This window comes from Lethenteron reissneri, unplaced genomic scaffold (genome assembly GCF_015708825.2).
Source record: "Lethenteron reissneri isolate LAM-NWPU_2019-01 unplaced genomic scaffold, ASM1570882v1 scaffold_1864, whole genome shotgun sequence".
NCBI lineage: Eukaryota > Metazoa > Chordata > Hyperoartia > Petromyzontiformes > Petromyzontidae > Lethenteron > Lethenteron reissneri.
Window position 1 is genome coordinate 83,301 of NW_026891624.1, and position 18,844 is coordinate 102,144.

General features: G+C 46.5%; 1 protein-coding gene across 8 annotated transcripts; it reads left to right on the forward strand.

The window, feature by feature from the left end:
• On the forward strand, window positions 1-15,680 carry LOC133339423 (uncharacterized). Of its 8 annotated transcripts, none has more exons than XR_009754734.1 (8): window positions 2-210; window positions 1,137-1,265; window positions 1,875-1,950; window positions 5,697-5,777; window positions 8,101-8,326; window positions 9,888-10,046; window positions 10,829-10,913; window positions 13,487-15,680. XR_009754734.1 is itself a non-coding variant. In XM_061547569.1 (7 exons), coding segments are annotated over exons 1-7 (714 nt in total). In that variant the 5' UTR covers window positions 3-208; the 3' UTR covers window positions 13,599-15,680. The 8 variants fall into 8 exon arrangements, 1 of the variants encoding a protein (XP_061403553.1); XR_009754732.1 differs by having other exon boundaries at window positions 5-210; window positions 1,838-1,950; XR_009754731.1 differs by having other exon boundaries at window positions 188-210; window positions 1,838-1,950; window positions 5,694-5,777.
• Window positions 15,681-18,844: the final 3,164 nt, after the last annotated feature.

Sequence of the window (18,844 nt, forward strand, 5' to 3'; positions counted from 1 at the left end):
TCTCTCTATGTATCTTGGTGATATCTGTCTGCTTATATGTCTATAGTTTTCTGGTTAGATTTTTGTTGCTATTTCATTTATACCTGATGATGGTTGCTTGTGTTGCAATCGAAACGTCGTATGCTATTATTTAATTTATTATTTTATTTTTATACGTGACTTTACCGACAGAACCAAAGAGTAATTCCTGCAGTCACGAAAGCTCCAAATGTAAGATCGCCTCCACCTCCCCTCTGACCCCCACCTCCCCCTTTCTGCCGGGTGACGTCACCCCGAATGGTTTAATAACGGGACGTCACGGCCGCTGATGACGTCATTTGGGATGTTTACGGATTTACGGATGTGATGTCAGGAAAGTGTTTTAAATTATTTGAGGTGTTGTTATATTTGATGGTGTCGTAAGACTCGGGCAACGTTACGTTAAAACAGCCATAACTTAATGGTTAATTGAATGTATCAGTGCACCAAAAATATATTAAAGTTCACGTTCGGTCGGTGACGGCACATCCGGATAAGGATTTTAAAGATGACGGATGTGACGTTTACTGCTTTCAAATTTTACATTTAAAATGTGTTTAATTTTTCCTAATTTAAAATTACTATTTTCTGCATTGTAAAAACAGACAGTATATTAACTAACATTAACGAACATGCCGGCGAGTCACATCTTTAGCCAGAAACAACGCTTGACGACCATGACGTCACGATCTCTCCGCATTATTCTAAAACATGTTTTTACCCAATTATTACCGATTTCCCTTTAACCTTTGATATATCGAACCTGTATATTTATCAAGAGCTTAAAAAGTAAGAATTTTTCTAAAACATAAACTTTAACTTCCGGGTTAGTGAGTTTTCCAGAGAAATGTTCCGAGCCAAAATTAACGGATGGGACGTCACTAAACATTGCAAATAAGTTTTCGATAACAATTAGTTTAGTCTAAGTAATTTATTAGTACTGCTCTATCGTTCATTCGTGTTTGAGTAAAACAGACATTTGAATACGAGTTACATTTGGTTGTGTTTAAATGTTAAAAAATCCAGTACAGTCCTGAACTCGAGCGCCTGATAGTGTGACGTCACATCCGTCTATGCCCGCGCCCGCATCACGTGACCCCCCCCCCCCTCCTGAGGAGGCCACATTCAGAGGAATTCTCAACGCGGCAGTCCGGCCGCGCTGCTTCGCGTGACGAGCAAAGTCCCCGCGCCGCTGAGGGAAGCTCGAGCCTCGGGCATCGCACGAAGTCGCTTTCCTCGCAGTTTGGGTGAATTTGTTTATTTTGCTGTTTTAAAAAATCGCGGGAAAAAAGTTCACCGCGTGTGTTGCGTGGGGAGCGGTGGCGCAGTGGTTAGCGCGCCGTGTGTGTTGCGTGGGGAGCGGTGGCGCAGTGGTTAGCGCGCCGTGTGTGTTGCGTGGGGAGCGGTGGCGCAGGGGTTAGCGCGCCGTGTGTTGTGTGGGGAGCGGTGGCGCAGTGATTAGCGCGCCGTTTGTTGCCAGGGGAGCGGTGGCGCAGTGGTTAGCGCACCTCCCCGAGGTCGACTGCCTCAAGTGAGTACCGAGTGTGTAAACTTCGCCACTGGGGAGACGAGGGCAGCTGGGCGGGATGGTGGTGGCCACCCATCGCTCGTCACAGTGTCTCCCTGTATCTCCTTGTAACTACACCCCAGTGACTGAGTGGGAGATTGATGGAGGGGAATGGGTGGGTGAGTAAATGGTGACATCACAACGGCGCTTGTGCCAGGCTAGGTGCCGTGCGGACCTTCATAGTTGCTGCTACTCGCTAACAGCACTTGTCCCACCAGTGGGGCTATACGGGGGATTTTTTTTTCTATGCAGGACTAAGACTCCGAATTTTCGCATCTCTCCGTGGAAGGGAATGGAGCTGTGGTGACCTCGGCTCACTCACCGCCTCCTCCCCCGCGATGTCACAACACGGCGATTACAACGAGGTGAGGCTACGCAGCCAGGGTCTGTCCACTGCTGGATGAGTTGTTGCTGATGGCATGAAACCATACGACTAGCCTCACGGTGCACCGATCCTGGTACAAGCGCCGTTGTGACATCACCCACTCAAACTCCCTCACCCAATTTCCGTTTTCGCTCACCTACTCATACCTACTCACCCACCCACTCACCTACTCGCCCATCCACTCACCCACTCAGTCACTAGGGTGTAGTTACACACCAGGAGTGCCAGTGTTTGGAGACACTGAGCGATGCAGGAAGATACTGGGAGACACTGACATAAATTAGACGATGCTGAGAGACACAGGGAGACACTGGGAGACAATTTAAGATATTGAGGCAATGATAGATGGAAGGCGATACAGGGAGACACTGGCACAGGAAGAGACAGGTAGATTCTGGGAGACACGGGGAGACACTGAGACGCAACATCATACAGAGGGATACATTGAGGGGCCATGGAGGATACAAGAAGACACTGGGAGACAATGGAATTAAACGGGGAGACATGTTTACAGGCAGTATCGTACCAGGCAGATATCTGTGAACAGGTTGTAACATATCAGGCAGTTAGGTATTTAGCTGGAAGTCTAAAGATCTTTCATGTTACGAGTTATTCATTGTGTGACAGATAATCACATGAGTTGGTGCAGTTTTTACCATATTAACTCATACTGAGTCGTGACTGTCATTCAATTTGAATAGTCAATGACATATTTATTTTCTCGTTCTGACCACTGAAGAGTAACGTTTCTATATTGATGGACACCTTGTCCATGTATTTTTCCTTGAGGAGTCAGGACTAAAACGAAACTTTTTGTTTATGTTACCAGGTAAGGTCCACTTCGCTAAATAGCTATTTTTTTCAAAGCGACCTGGCCACAAATGATAGCTCTACGACGTGGCTTATCACGTGGACATTTATAGAAGCCAAATACTCTAAATGCAAGTTGTTTCTAAATGCTAAGGAAAAAAATTGAGGATCTGTAGAAAAATACACGGAACCTCAGGGAAAGAGACACACAAACTCCAAATATGCAGACATCAGGGTTGGGATCAAACCCACGACCTGCATACCAGGCGAGGTAGTGAACATCTCGCTACCAAGGTGCCCCAGAATGTAGTGCAATACACAGACAAGCTGCACCTTACATCAGAAACCTCATACAGTCCAAGCAAAACAACGGATCACTTCGCTCCACACCCCAAAAACACTCCTCCAACCACCAACAACCAAACAAAACCACGTGGTTGGACAGATCTTTGTCATCTGCAGCACCAAACCTCTTAAACAACTTAACGGCTGCGTAACGCTGGGTGGAAGCTACCTGGTCTGGTTCCCCACACAAAGCTTTTGGTGTTCTTGGCCAATTATGCCTTGCCTTCTATATGCTTGCGATAAATGTGGACCCCCCTAATGGAATATCTTTGCCGGTTAGAAACATTTAGGCTGGCCTGCCAATGATCCCTTGTGGGTTTAACCAGGCTGTATTGTATGAGGAGCTCACAAATCCTTGAAAGATCTGGACACCGTCTTATCGGTGAGCTCCCCCGGCAGGCAAGGCTGCGTTGGCTGGGTCATCTAGCCCGCATGCCCAGCCACCTCATGCCCAAACACTTTTGCGTGGCTGGATTAAGGTGGCTAAACGGGCATGGCACGGGCTAGAGAAGAGATGGAAACACGTTCCTTCGGAGTGGGCAGGTAGGAACTTGGTTGGACAGCGCATTTGTGCACGACAGACAGACAAATAATCCCTGGTGGGCAGTGTGGAACCTGTTGTTCCTACCTGTTATATGCATTGTCATATAATACTCCGTAAAGTATTTTTTTATTGGGGGGGAGGGGGTTAATTTATATGCTTCATGTTAACCTAGAAATGGATTAATTTGTTTTATCTTTTACAAGGAATACATTTGCTTTTTTGGACAAACTGAATCACCCTAAGGCTGGGAATGTTGAAAGAAACACGAGGCAAAAAGATCCGCTTTTTTCTTTTCAAGGCTTCCATTTTATGAATGGAGCCACCCTCCCCCAGTTCCATTTTGTGAATGAAACATCGCCCCTTTCATTGGCCCGAGTCGCGGCGGTGCCCTCCCCACCACTAACCCCCCCTCTACCAACCCCAACCCACCGCTCCCATTGGTCGGCGAAACCCCGCGAGCTCGATTAATGAAATAATTGTATTCGGCGCCCCCGAGCCAATGGGAGGGCTCTGGTGGGGCGGGGCCTGGTCGGGCGGGGCCGTGGTATGCACGACAGACAAATAATCCCTGGTGGGCAGTATGGAACCTGTTGTTCCTACCTGTATGATCATGGGACCTCTCCAGTATCAACATATAAGAATGGGTTTTACCCTTTCTGGCAATTAAACAGGTGTTAAGATGTTTAAACACCAAACTGAAACCTTTTGCAAGGAATCATGTCTGCATTAACCACATGCATTGTCTTTGAAACTGATTGGTCCACACCAGAGACAACTTTCTTTAGAGACTAGTCTCAAACAGTGTTAGACTAGAGGACGCCAAAATACGAACAATACAAAGACTGCACTATCAGGACATTGAGAGCTTGGGGTGAGCAACTACATCATGGGACCGTTGAATGCATATCCTACCAGAGTATGTTTTTGTTTTCATGTTCACCACCTATGTGTGGTTATTGCAGACATGATTCTTTGCAAAAGGTTTCAGTTTGGTGTTTTAACATCTTTACACCTGTTTTATTACCAAAAAGGGTAAAACATATTCATATATATGGAATGATGTTATAAAGAGGATATAGAGCTGAGAGGACTTGCTGATGACTGGTACCAATAGTGTCAAGATTGGCCTCTGGAGGAGGCTCATGAAGGATGCTGCTGGTCAGTTGGAGGCAGTTGCCCTCCATTAACAGAGGAGGGCAGAGGAGCAACACTCACAACAACAAGCAGAGCGCCGGGTGGCTAAAACACAGCAAGTTGGCACAGTAGGGGACACAGTTGTTGCATCTTCTAGTTATCTCAGTCAACCCATGGCACCCCTGGATTTGTTGCATGATCTCCTACCAGTGACCGGTCGATACTTCACGTGGCCTTAAAGTGCATATATCCTTGCACAGGCACCGCGGTGACGCCACCGCCACTTAGTGGCGAATGGCAGTTGTCTCTGGGAGTCTGTGTGGGGAGAGGTGGTGCAGGGGATAGCGCTGCACTGCGCTGCAGTTACCGCTCTCGAGCAACAGTGCCAGCAGATATCCGAACCAGTTCTGGGGCTTCCCTAGGTCTACAACCTCACATGAGTGCCTGGTGCAGTGTGTTAACATCACCACTTGGGATACTAAGGCAGGCGGGATGAGTGCTCAGCCACTACTTCGTGTGCGGTGCCAGCCTACATCAGTGCTCTATAACTGCACTTACCCCAACATCGTTTTTCAGGCTACATGGGGAAGTGTTGTGTGTGTTTGTGCGAATCTCATTTGGGTCGCCAGGTTCGTAGTGCAGTCAGCTGTGCCACCGCTCTCAACTCACCCACTCACAAAGTCACTTTTGCACTCATGTTCATTTAATTCACCTTACACTGTACTATGAAGAAGGGCCAAGGGTCATTGCCTTAAACGTCGCTTGTTATACATTTGTTAATTTTAAGGCCACGAATGTATTACAGTTTTGTTTGTTGTGTTTGTGCACCACTGGCAACGCATCAAGTAATTAGTTTTGAGGCTACCTGGGTGATATTTGTTTTGTGATAGGAGGAGGAGGAGCTGGTGACTCGGAGACCAGAGACAACATCAATCAAGTCTCATTATACAGTCTTCGTCACAACGGTTATACACGTGAGTGTCTGTGCGCACGTCTACATGTGCAACGGTTGTCTCTCTCCCCGTCTCTTGCTGTGTCTCTGGCTTTCCTGTGCCTCTCGCTATCCTGTGCCTTTCTCCCCTGTCTCACTCTCTCCCCGTGTCTCTTGCTCTCCTCGTGTCTCGCTATCCCCGTGTATCTCTCCCCATGTGTTCCCATATCTCTCTCTCCATGTCTCTCGCTCTACCTGTGTATCGCTCTCCCCATGGCTCTCCCCGTGTCTCTCGCTCTCTTTCCATGTCTCTTTCCCCATGTCTCTTGCTCCCCATGTCTCACTCTCCCCATGTCTCACTCTCTCCCCGTGTCTCTCTTTCTCCCCGTGTCTATCACTCCCTGCCAGTGCTCCTGAGTTGACGGGGGCCATGGTTTAAGTGTTCACCTCTTATGATCAAACCCCCACTGGAAGTGCAGCGCTCACCACTTGCTTTAGCCACATCTCCTCCACCTCGTCTGTGCCTATGCCAGGCTGTGGCACAGACGCGGGTATCTCTCCCTTATCCTCTGTCATCGGCCATCGTCACTTGCGCACCACCTATAGATGCTAGCGCGGAGCAGGGAGAATGGATTCATGGCTCTGCTGCTCCTTCCGTCTCAGCCGGATTCACTGTACGTTTCCGCGATGGCGCCAGGCGATGTGAACGCTGTTTCGGGCGGTGGACGCTCCGGCTCTGAGTCTCTCGTCGGCCCCTTTGGTGCCATCGTGCCGAGTGTGAAAATCCCGCTTCTCTCGAACTGCGTTGATGGGGCCTGTCTGCCACGGGCTCTTTCCCACGTCTTGGACGTTCACCATCGGACCCGAATATCGAACGTCGATGTCCACCGTCGAAGAAAGGGACCACGTTTCTCTCACCCAGTGATGAAAAACGCTGTCTCGCAGCACCAGGAAATACCGATCGCCGCTAGCAGAGCAAAAAAACTTGACACCTTCGTCAATCACAGCACTGCGTCCTTTAGAGGACTTGTAAACAACAGGTGACGTTTTGGGCAGTGGGACCACCTTCATAGCTGATCACCAGTTGCGCTCATACCTCAGATCGCATGACATCTCCCTACTATGCGATGGAACCTGCTATCTCAAGACGATACGTCTGTACAGACAGGATCCTGAGCGGTATGTACAGTATAGTCCGACAGTCTGCTGCTGTGCATAGAGCAAACGCATCTCCTACGCAACGCTCTTTACTTTTTAGTAATTTTTCTTAAAATTTAAAAAAAAATTCCTTTCGCTATGTCTGAGAAGAGGATATCTGATGGACATGCAGATTTTTCTTTCTTATTTTTACTTAATAAATGTTTGGAAAAGGTATGTTCAGTTACAATAAAGGAGTTATTTATCTTGGTAATTTTTATGGTATGTAAAGGGTTCCTAAGAATGGAACCCAATTTACAACAATGCACCTATGGGAAATATGGGTTCGACTTATGACGGGTTCGACTTGTGACCATCGTCCAGGAACCAATTAGATCGTAGGGGTTGCCTGTAGTGCAGACTACAGTCGGTTTACTTATCTGGTCCATAGTTTGGGTTGCATGGCCACAACCACACCACTGTGGCTTGTCTTTGATTTTCCTGTTGATTTTCAGATGCAGTTGATGGTTGTGCCAGTGTCTTTTGAGGATTGTCAGAGCCAGGTGATCCTATTTTTTTTCCCAGACAACAGAGGAGGAAACGTGGATTATCATCAGGAAGCTGGCCAGACGTGCAGCCAATGGAGACGAGGAGGTCACCTCGGCTGTTGATGTCATCAGGCAAAGAGTCTGGTGCTCACTATTGTGTGTGCGACATGGCAGAATGTCGAGTGTTGACAAATCTGAGCGAAAGCCAGGGCCGATCATGAAACGTTCTCTCTGATGAAGCTGAAGAAGACCAAGCAGCACAACAACCACTACTCCTCCTTTAAAGCCACTTCAGCTTCCTGCAGAATAAATGTGGTCCATCCACTGTCACGATGGTCAAGGAAGACGGCTCCCCCTGCAGCTGTTCTGAAGAGCTTTGGGAAAGAGATGGACGGAGGGTTTGTTACCTTGCCCTTGAGAATTATTGAACGGATCCATGTGTGGAGCTTCCGTAATGTGGCAGTCCGTGTGTCCCAGACCCTGGGACAGAGACTAACCGAACTGCCGGGTCACATCTCGCAAGAACCAGAGATGAGACGCTGGCCAACCGCGACTTGCAGCTCTGTGTCTGGGCCAGGTGCCATCCATGGCGTCGCCATAGTCCACTCACCCTGGTGGACACAATGGTCAACATCCGATGATTGACTCTCTCCCCATGTCTCTCTCTCTCTCTATCTCTAGCTGGCCGCTGTCTGTCTCCTTCTCTGGGCGTCTCTGTCTCCGTTGGCCTCCGAGCTCCGAGTCAGTCGCTGGATCGCGTTTGGGCGGATCGCTCTCTATCTGATCCACTCTGTCTCTGCGTGGAACGTCCATTGCTCACTCAGCTGGGCTCGCGCGCAAGGGCACTTGAGATGGGAGAGGAAGACACGGAGACACAGAGACACGGCCATGATGATCTTCAACACAGGTGAGACACCGAGACATGGGGAGATAGAGACACTGCCTTTACGATCCTCAACGCAGTTTGGATTCCATGTCTCTCCCCATGTCTTGCTTTATCTATATCTCTATCGTTTTCCCTGTGTGTTTCTCTCTTTCACTCTGTGTTGTAACTTACTGACCTGCCCTTACTGGAAATCTATGATAATAATATGCACTGTCCTTGAAGCTGATTGGTCCACACCCGAGACGGCTTTCTTTAGAGCCTAGTCCCCATTGGTGTTGGACCAGATGACACCAGAAGGCGTGCAACTCAAACACAGTGCAATATCAGAGTATTGAGAGCTCGGGGTAAGCATTTACACTATGAGATCTCTTTTACCAGTGGCAAAATATAGTAGTAAGTTTTACCCTTTAAACTGGTACAAAACTGACACCTTTATTCAAGGCATCATGTTTTCAATAACCACAACACAAGTTTAAAAGGGTAAAATCCTACTACTATATTTTGCCACTGGTAAAAGAGATCTCATAGTGTAAATGCTTACCCCGAGCTCTCAATACTCTGATATTGCACTGTGTTTGAGTTGCACGCCTTCTGGTGTCATCTGGTCCAACACCAATGGGGACTAGGCTCTAAAGAAAGCCGTCTCGGGTGTGGACCAATCAGCTTCAAGGACAGTGCATATTATTATCATTATCAGAGTTGCTTCTTTTTGTTTGCTTTTTTGACTACTTGTGTTGTGGTTATTGCAAACATGATGCCTTGAATAAAGGTGTCAGTTTTGTACCAGTTTAAAAGGGTAAAAACCTACTACGAGTCTCTAGTTTTTATGGTCTTCGTGGTCAGACCTTTTTTGTAGAAGTATCACTTGGCTTAATTTAAGTGATGGAGGCCAAAGACTGGACTGGAAAGAGGGGTTACCAACATGAGAAACCATTCTTGCAAGTTCACCAGTGCAGTGCTTGAAATCACTATCTGGTAGGAGATCCAAGGGAGACTAATTGTGGCCCATTGGATCCGGATGAAGCCCTCTTTGGAGTGGAACATCTTTGAGGAGAGAGTGGAACGAGTGGCGACAGAAGGATTGGCCGTGGGTGATCACGATAGGTCGAGAGAGATGCCCTGGTGGTGAAATCGATGCAGGTGAATTTGTCATGTAATATGTACAGTGAGGGAAAAAAGTATTTGATCCCCTGCTGATTTTGTACGTTTGCCCATTGACAAAAAAATTATGAGTCTATAATTTTAATGGTAGGTTTATTTGAACAGTGAGAGACAGAATAAGAACAACAAAATCCAGAAAAACGCATGTCAAAAATTTTATAAATTAATTAGCATTTTCATGAGGGAAATAAGTATTTGACCTCCTCTCAATCAGAACGATTTCTGGCTCCCAGGTGTCTTTTATACAGGTAATGAGCTGAGATTAGGAGCACACTCTTAAAGGGAGTGCTCCTAATCTCAGCTTGTTACCTGCAGAGAGTCGGAGACAGAGACATGGCCATTATAATCTTCAACACAGATTAGAGGAGATAGAGAAATAGCGATAGACACACAGATATTAATTATATTGTTGATTTTTTAGGTAACGCTCTTCTGCTGACAATCTGTGCAACGGAGAAGCAAGTAGAAGACCCGGAGACATGGGGGGGAATTGGAGGAGAGAGATTTTGGCTCTGGATGTGGGTCGGGATTATTTGTGCAGAATTCCTCCTCCTTTCTCCGTGTCTCATCGCATATGTGGGTGAGTGACACGCAGGCAGACACGGGGAGAGAAAAAAAATGGGGGGAGAAACACAGGGAGAGAAATACCGACACGGGGAGAGACACAGGGAGAGAGGGAGAGACATTGGGAGAGAGGGAGAGATATTGGGAGAGAGGGAGAGACATTGGGAGAGAAGGAGAGACATGGGAAGAGAGAAACGCAGACCTGGGGAGAGCGGGAGACACACGGGGGAAGAGACAGAGGGCAGTTGTTGTTTGATATTGTTTAAGCTTGTTTACCCAGAACAGTCTCAAGACTGACTCAGGAGGGTCCTGCCATGTATTCACAGTCAGGGGCGACGCTGCTGCTGTGTGTGATCCAAATTGAGTAATTGGGTGTGGTTTGGCGAATACGAGTGCCACTGTGTGTTTTTAGCTATGAAAGGAGGAAACTATAAAACCCGGAGGAAACCCATTCAGAATATTCACTCGCTCGTACGATCACTGTCACTCACTGCAGAACAGGGGGATAACACACAAACTCCACCAGAGGTATCCGAGTCGGGAATTGAACCGAGGAAATTCTTGTTGTGAGGCGTCAGTCTTACCACTGTGCCACCTGCAGCCCACCAAGAGACAGGGAGATAGAGAGAGAGAGAGAGGAAGGGACACAAATAGGGACATGGAGAGAGGGAGACTAGGGGAGAGAAAAGGTGAGGGAGACATTGGGAGAGAGAGGAACACAGAGACATAGAAGAGAGACAGGGAGAGAGAGACACATACGTGGAGAGAAGGAGCTGATGATGCTGATGATGTTGTCAGTGCGAGTTGTCAGATTCAACAAATCGACCCCACAATCCGACATCATCGAGAAAGAAATGGCGTCCTCCACAGCCGGCACCACCAAGTGAGATTGTCTGCCCTCTCTAAGTGTGTTTGTGTGTATATCACCGACTTCCAAAAACACCCCACCTCCTTGCTGTTGATTGTCGTCAGTAACAATGGTGGCTGTGAGCAATGCCATTTGCTATGCACTTGTAAATATAGATTGAAAACTAATTTCTTTAGAACTGCTTTTTGTGTTCAGTTTGTCCTTCCCTTGAAGCTCTGATAAGCACGGTTGGCTACATACGGTGCAAAGGAAGTTCAATATTAATCATAGATGCGTACATCAACGTCTATGGGAGTTGGCACTGGGGATTTCAATCCCGCATTTACAACGCCGAAGTGAGCGCTTGGGCGCCATGTGGGATTATACCTAAAGTAATTATGCAGTAACCGTGAGGTATACTGCATTTAATTATGTTCTTTGGGTCTTTCGGTAAAGCCACGTAGATAGAAAAATAATAATAAAATATGACGACGTTTTGATCGCAACACAAGCAATCGTCATCCGGTAAAAAAATAGCGGGAAAGCTACTGTGGGAGGAAAAAATAATAATAGCGGGAGCGCTGCTGAGGCAGGGTGTTATTAAGGTTTGAGATGGGTGTAGCCCAGGGGTCATAAGCGAAGTGGGCAAGGCTAGAGATGAATTCTACATGTAAATGTAAGATCGGAGGGCTGAGCTCCTCCATAACGATGAAGCTGTGGAGGTGAGATATTAGCATGTCAATGTAAGAAAGACGAAGCGTAGGTGGCCAATGTATTGTGAGAAATTAGCATGTCAATGTAGGAAAACCGTAAACCAACACCACATCGAGGCCAACGAGCAACGGTGGTTGTGTTAGTGAGACATTTAGCCTGTTAATGTAATGACATTTAACCTGGTAATATAACTCGGAGAGTCGAAAATAACTGCTAACATCGGCAAGTAGGATGGAAACATCACAGCCAGTTATGACTTTACCTGGTTAATAACGTCCTTCCAATGATTGCTCAGTTTGTACCCATATTCTTGGTTGAAATTGTGTCCGTGTTTATATATCCGGATGGCTTCATGAACGAATTTTTGCTCTTAGTCAGTGGGTTTGCAGAGTACCTTCGTCTTGGAAAAAATAATTTATTGTGTCCCCCACAGCGTTAAAGCATGTTCACGAACACGGTCCGCGACGTATCGCTTAGTTTCCCCAATGTAACTACTGCCGCAGACATAGCTTAGTTTGTAGACACCGGGGTATTGCTTGTCAGGGATCACATCCTTCACAGATGGGATGAGATTACGAATTTTATGTACTGTGTTGAATCGAACCTGGTTCAGCAGTTCCACTACTGGATTATATTTTTTCCGCCTGAGGACAACCGCTTGTGTTGCGATCGAAACGTCGTAATTTATTTATTTTATACCTACGTGACTTTACCGAAAGAACCAAAGAGTATGGATTCTTGCAGTCTCGAAAGCTTCAAATCAAGATTGGATCTTGTGTTTGCTCATGATTTTGGAAATAGTTTTGGTTACCCCTGCTATGTATGGCAAGGTGATGGTTTTTATTGGGTCCTCAGACGGTTCTTTTCCAACAGTTGGGGTGATAGCTTTACGAATTGTGTAGTCTGAATGCATTTAATTATTTCTATCGTGCACGTAAAGGAGAATAAAACTTGAATAAAAACACCACGATAGAAGGAAAGGGCACAAGAAGACTAAATAGATGGCAACAGATGTATGTCATAAAGTCTGGTGTTTCTCTGGAGGCTCTGTACGTAAAATATCTATATTTATACTTTAGCTGGTGAATAAACATCTGCAGCTCTCTCCCAGATGTAGAAAAAAGAGTGAGGCTAATGAGTAGTGGTCAGGGGAAGTAAGACGGGTGGAGCATCACGTTCCATGGCCCTGACGGGAATCGGCTCCAACCGTGGAGCCGATCTGCCCACTGACCATTGGCTTATCATCTCTAAGATACGCCTGCCATTCCTCCACTGCTGTGATGGGCGTCCACCTAGGACCCCATTCAAACCCATAGTGGCCTGGTCTCGACTCGCTAATGAGAGTTGCAAGCAAGAATTTCATCATCACTTCGAGGTAGGGTTGGCATCGTACACCCCTCCTGATTCTGAGGGGAAATGGGCGAGGCTCAGGACTATGGCTGCGTTTGGTACACAGTCCAGACCTCCTCCATAGACCCTTGCTCATAGAGGAAGTGTTCTCCAGATAGCTGAGAGTAAGCCCACTCCCACTGTGTACAACATCCTACCATGGAGAATAAGGAGGCTTACGGCAGCCTTCAGAGGGTCAGGATAGTTGTGTGGCGTTGCAAGGATGACTGATGGTTGTGGGTTGAAGCTGAGGAGATGGAAACTGCGTCAGCACTTTGCGATCACAATTGACTCTTGAATTCCATCAAAAGAGTAACTTGAAGAGCCATGCCTTTCACCATCCTTTAAGGAAAGCATGGTGATCTGATCTCCAAACCCCAGGTGTTTTCTGAGCATTTTCATGCAGATCTGTGTATGTGATAGATCTCATAGTCTGTAGATCTCTGTGTATCTCTAACTATTGCAATATACAGTATATCTAACAATCCCTATGTGTGTCTTTGCAGGTCTATGGGTGTGAGGGAGCTCGTTGAGTACCAGGATGATGTCATTGAGCACCTGGTGGCCCAGAATCACTGCCTCAGCCAGAGGCTCCTCCTCCTCCACACCAATCACTAGCGGCAATGCACAGCCACAGGCAACGTTTTGGGCAATGGATCTACTTCGGGGCACATTTACTCACCCACTCGGTCACTCAATCACACCATCTCGGTTACTCACCCACAAACCCACACACACTCAGTCACTCACACTCTCGCACAACTGCCATTTGCTACTAAGTGGCGGTGACATCACCACGGCTTTTGTGCCAGGCAAGTTGCACTTTGAGGCCATGTGAACTGTCAAAGGTTCGCTGGCAGGAGGTCAAGGGACAGACCCAGGTGCCATGGGGTGACTGACTGAGATGACTGGCAGATGTACCAACTGCCAACTTTGTGTTTTAGCCGTCTGGAACACACCCACTCAGTCACTCACACACTCACCCACGCACAAGCCCACAGTCAATCACCCACACCTACTCGCCCAGTCTCTCACCAACACACCCACTCTCAATAATATATAATAGGCAAGGTTTTGGGCAATGGCCCTTCTTCAGGGCACAACCACATACGGTATTATATATTTTCCCTTTGAGTGGGTGTGACTGATTGGCTTTGTGATTGGGTGAGTGAGTGACAGTGGCCGTGTGAGTAAGCAAGTGTGAGATGGTGAATGGTAGTGTAGCGGTTAGCGCGCTGCGATACGAACCCGATGACCCTAGCTCGATTCCTGCTCATGGCTAAGACCAGTGGCTATTATATGAACTGGTCCTGGGCCTCCCTAAGGTCGCCTTAGCCTCATGAGTACCTGGTGCAATGTGTAAACATTGCCAATGGGGAGGCAAAGGCGGCCCGGGCGTGGTGCTGGCCACCCACCCCCTCGTGTGCCGTGCTGGCCTTCATAGGTGGTGCTTGCTAACAGCACTTGCCCTAACTGTCAGGCTTTATGTCGGTATTTGTCTTTGTGTGACCCATTACCCTAAAATATTAATTATTGATATCAATAAATATTAATGATAAATGTATATTGACATTGAATGCAGAGTAGAATGGGAACCTGAATTGAATATTGGTCATTGCTGAGAACACAAATTACTGAAATAAATAAATATTTATCATTACTGCAATCCCTGAATGTGAATCATGCTATTGAATCCTGAAAATTAATTGCTGAAATCAATGAATATTGACATTATTGATTCCTGATTAATTATTACCGAGATAACTGAATGTTGATCATGATATTGATTACTGACAAATATTGGTCACGGATCAATATATGATGATCATGATATTGATCACTAAGAAGATGAATCCGTGAGATAAATGAAACAATGTGGGAGTGGTTGTGGCCCTGTGCCCATGGAGAGCAGTGGTGTAGCAAACCGCGCTGCACCCGAGTTCGATTCCTGCTCACGCCCAACACCAGTGGCGATTATCTGAACCAGGCCTGGGCCTCTCCTAGATAGACTTTGCCACGAATGAGTACCTGGTGCACTGCGTAAAGCATCGTCACTAGGGAGACAAAGGTGGTCGGGTGTGGTGCTGGCCATCCACCCCCTTGTGTACCGTGCTGGCCTTCATGGGTGCTCGTTAACAGCACTTTCCCCAACAGTATGTTGAGGCTATAGGGGGCCCTTTGTTTTTCGTGCTCTGCTGTTTGAAATGCACACTGTAGCAGTACTCTGCCGAGTGTTCACCGAGGTGGCGTGTGTTCACTGACAAGTGCTCACCGTTGTATCAAGAGTTCACTGTGGTTTCAGGTGAATGGTTAATCAGCCAGCTAGAAACACTTTGTATACAGTCAAAGCCATGGTGCAAGGCCTTCACTGCATTGTTAGTGGCTCAGGCCTGTGCCGTTGGCTGTCGATGGCCACGCCCCGTTCCGTACGTACAACCCGACTATCAGGTGTGTGTGCGAGTTCGTGTAGATGCTAGGGGTGTGTGTGGAGGTACGGGTTTGTGTAGGGGCTACCCTACCTGGCCAATAGCCCGATTAATGGAGTCCTGTTCTGAGAGTGCATTCGGATTTGCGATGGAACTTTAGGTCCGTGCGGGTTTTGTATTTTCAAGCATGGGATTTGTGTTTCTGGGGACGTGGCATTGATTGCCACAACCACACCTCCCATAACTTGGTGAGAGCCGCAATAAATCGCTTTAACCCCTAAATCCGTCTCTGCCCTGCTCTGTTGTGCCTGCCATACACCCTGCTCCATACTTCACTCTGGAGGACTGTTCTGTCATGTGATACCAAATTTTTAGCACAGGTATTACTCATGTTAATGGATACTGATTAGGATATTGATTACTAAGACGAGTTTGGTAATGTGATCAATAGATTTTAATTGTGATATTAAATACTAAAAAGAGTGATCACTGAGAGTCATGAACATTTATATTATGTATTACTGAGAATATGTTGATTACTGAAATAATTGAATATTGATCATGATATTGAATCCTGGAGATTAATTGCTGAGATAAATGTGTTTTCATCATGCGTTCGGTCCTGGAAAGGACCGTTGGCGTGGCTGTTAGTCTTGCTCTAGAGCAGGGGTCCTCAAACTACGGGCCGCGGGCCACATGCGGCCCACTGAGGACATTTATCCGGCCCATGGTCACTAATTGGGCTGCGCTTGTGAGCACTAATTGGGCTGCGCTGGTGAGCACTGATTGAGCTGCGGCGGTGGGCACTCATTGGGCTGCGCTGGTGAATGGTTCAATGGGCCAATTAACTGGAATTGCCCCCCAGGCCTAAGGCTGCCAGCCCTCCCCTGGCTGCGCTTGACTGGCTCTCCCTCCCTCAGCTTCATTAGAGCTCATGCACTAAACCACAGACAATTTCAGGAATTTCTGTCTGAGCTAAATGTTGACTATGAAGATGTTCTGTACCACACAGAAGTCCGTTGGCTGAGTCGAGGGAGAGTTTTGAAACGTTTATATGACTTCCACAGATTACAGCTTTTCTGCTTTCAAAAAACAAAGAAGTACCAGAGCTCAATGATGCAGAATGGAAATGGCACCTTGCCTTTCTGACAGATGTAACAGAGCTACTCAACAGTTTCAATGTGCAACTTCAAGGAAAGGGGAAGCTCATCTGTGATATGCAATCACATGTCAAAGCATTTGAAGTAAAATTAGGCCTCATCAAACAAGTGAAGGAGGAAAACTTCTGCCATCTCCCCACAACTCAAAATCTGTTAGCGGAAAAACCATTGGTTGCATTCCCAAACAAAACATGTGTGGATTCACTGGAAAAATTGCAAAAGGAGTTCCAATTTAGATTTAAAGAGCTTCATCTCCATGAACAGGACATACAGCTTTTCTGTAACCCATTTTCTATTGACATTGAAAATGTGGATACAATTTACCAAATGGAACTGGCTGAACTGCAGAATTGTGACTCTGAAAGACGCATTCAAGTCAATCAGCCTTCATAATTTCTATGCATCTCTCCCCTCTGAGACATATCCTCATCTCAGGAACCATGCACTCAAAATGGCAACCATCTTTGGCAGCACTTATGTCTGTGAACAGACTTTTTCCAGAATAAAACATTTAAAATCTCCAACCAGATCTAGACTAACGAATGCACACTTGCATCACTTGTTACGACTAGCAGTGACAAATATGGAACCGGACATTGACCATCTCATTAGCCAAAAGCAGACCCATAGTTCCCATTGAAATACCGGCAAGTTTGTTGATTTAACTTTACTTGTTCTTCATTTCAAATATTGTATTTGTTCCCGTTTTGTTTCTTCACTTCAAAATAAGATATATGCAGTGTGCATAGGAATTTGTTCATTGTTTTTTTTAACTATAGTCCGGCCCTCCAACGGTCTGAGGGACAGTGAACTGGCCCCCTGTTTAAAAAGTTTGAGGACCCCTGCTCTAGAGGTTAATGTTCAGTTGCCGCATTGATAGCATTCGTCGTGATTTCTCACTTAGAGTGAACCGCGTGAAGGCTTCCATCTTCCACTCCGCTTCACCCAATAATCTGCAGCTATAGATTTGGAGTAATTATCAGCAGGCCAATTCATTACTGAGTTCTGTGCTGAACTAGCACCCATATCTACGAGTGGGTCACTGCTAATAATATCTGGCAGTTCACAAATATTGGTTCCAGCGAACCTTGACTGCTGATGAGACACTGTCGAGGCCTATCCAGGGTGTTGTTTGTATTGAATCAATGCTGCCGATGAGATGCACTTTCAGAAGGTTGTGCGTCTGATGTAATGAGTATAGCCACTAGTATTATTTGAAGAGATGGCTATGTGGAGGCTGTTCTGCTCTATTGTTTTGTTTCGTGTAATGCAGCAGCTGTAGTGCGTTTGTCTACAAGAAGGCATCACGTGACTACCTTAATAACTCGCAACCCTACTCTAAGCCTTATAACCCTAACTTAACGTTTACGGATGGGAAAACGGAATAGCCTATTCCCACCGCGGGGCTTAGGGCAAATTTTTTTCCACGTGAAGGCCACCATTCCAGAGCCAAATCCCCCGCAAGCGCGAGCGCGCGGAGACTTTTATATATAAAAGAAAGAAGAAAGATGTACCTAACTTGTGCCAAAAACTGATTTTCCTGTCCCTCTTGAACCCACACTATATTTGCACTGTCTTTCTCGAATTGCGTTTGCATTTGTGTCCGCGGATAGACGAAATACAGAGCCTACTTGCACATGTGCCTAAATTATACCGAAAACTATTTTTCAAGCACCTTTTGCTACCACAATATATTTGCACTGTCTTTGTCTACTCGCGTGTGCGTTTGTTTCACGTACCTCAACAGTTCCGTGACTATGCTGAAGTGTCCCCTGAAAGTGAAGTGATCCATGAGTTTGACGACGTTGTAGTTGTCATCATCATCGTCCTTGCCCTGAAGTTGGAGAACGATCTTAAGCTCCATTTGCTGAGCATCCTCTTCTTCATCGCTGCACAGAGGAAGTCCACATATTGAAAATGATATGAACATGTAACGCACCACCGCAATTTCTGCTCGCTCTCACAGTGAGAAAGAAAGAGAAGATGACTCTTAAGAGAATAACTTGGAGAGAACTAATAGGAGGGAACGACTCAGAAAGAGAATGACTCAGAACGACTCAGAGAGACATTTAATCAGAACAATTCAGAGAGAACATGAGGGTTCACAGTTAAGTAGGAAGGCAGCAGCAGCCAGGTGGACAGCTGGTACGGACAGTTGCCCAAGCTATGAGGTCCTTTATTAAAATGTCTTCAGATAAATCAATGACAGTTTATATATTTGGGAGGAAACCGGAGTGCCCAGAGAAAATCCACACGTGTGAGGGGAGGCAACACTCTA

Coding starts and splice junctions, on each gene's coding strand:
- LOC133339423 (XM_061547569.1), top strand. Junction 1,266..1,874: donor TCGCTTTCCTCGCAGTTTGG/GTGAATTTGTTT, acceptor TCTCCGTGGAAG/GGAATGGAGCTGTGGTGACC. Junction 10,914..13,486: donor TCCACAGCCGGCACCACCAA/GTGAGATTGTCT, acceptor GTGTCTTTGCAG/GTCTATGGGTGTGAGGGAGC.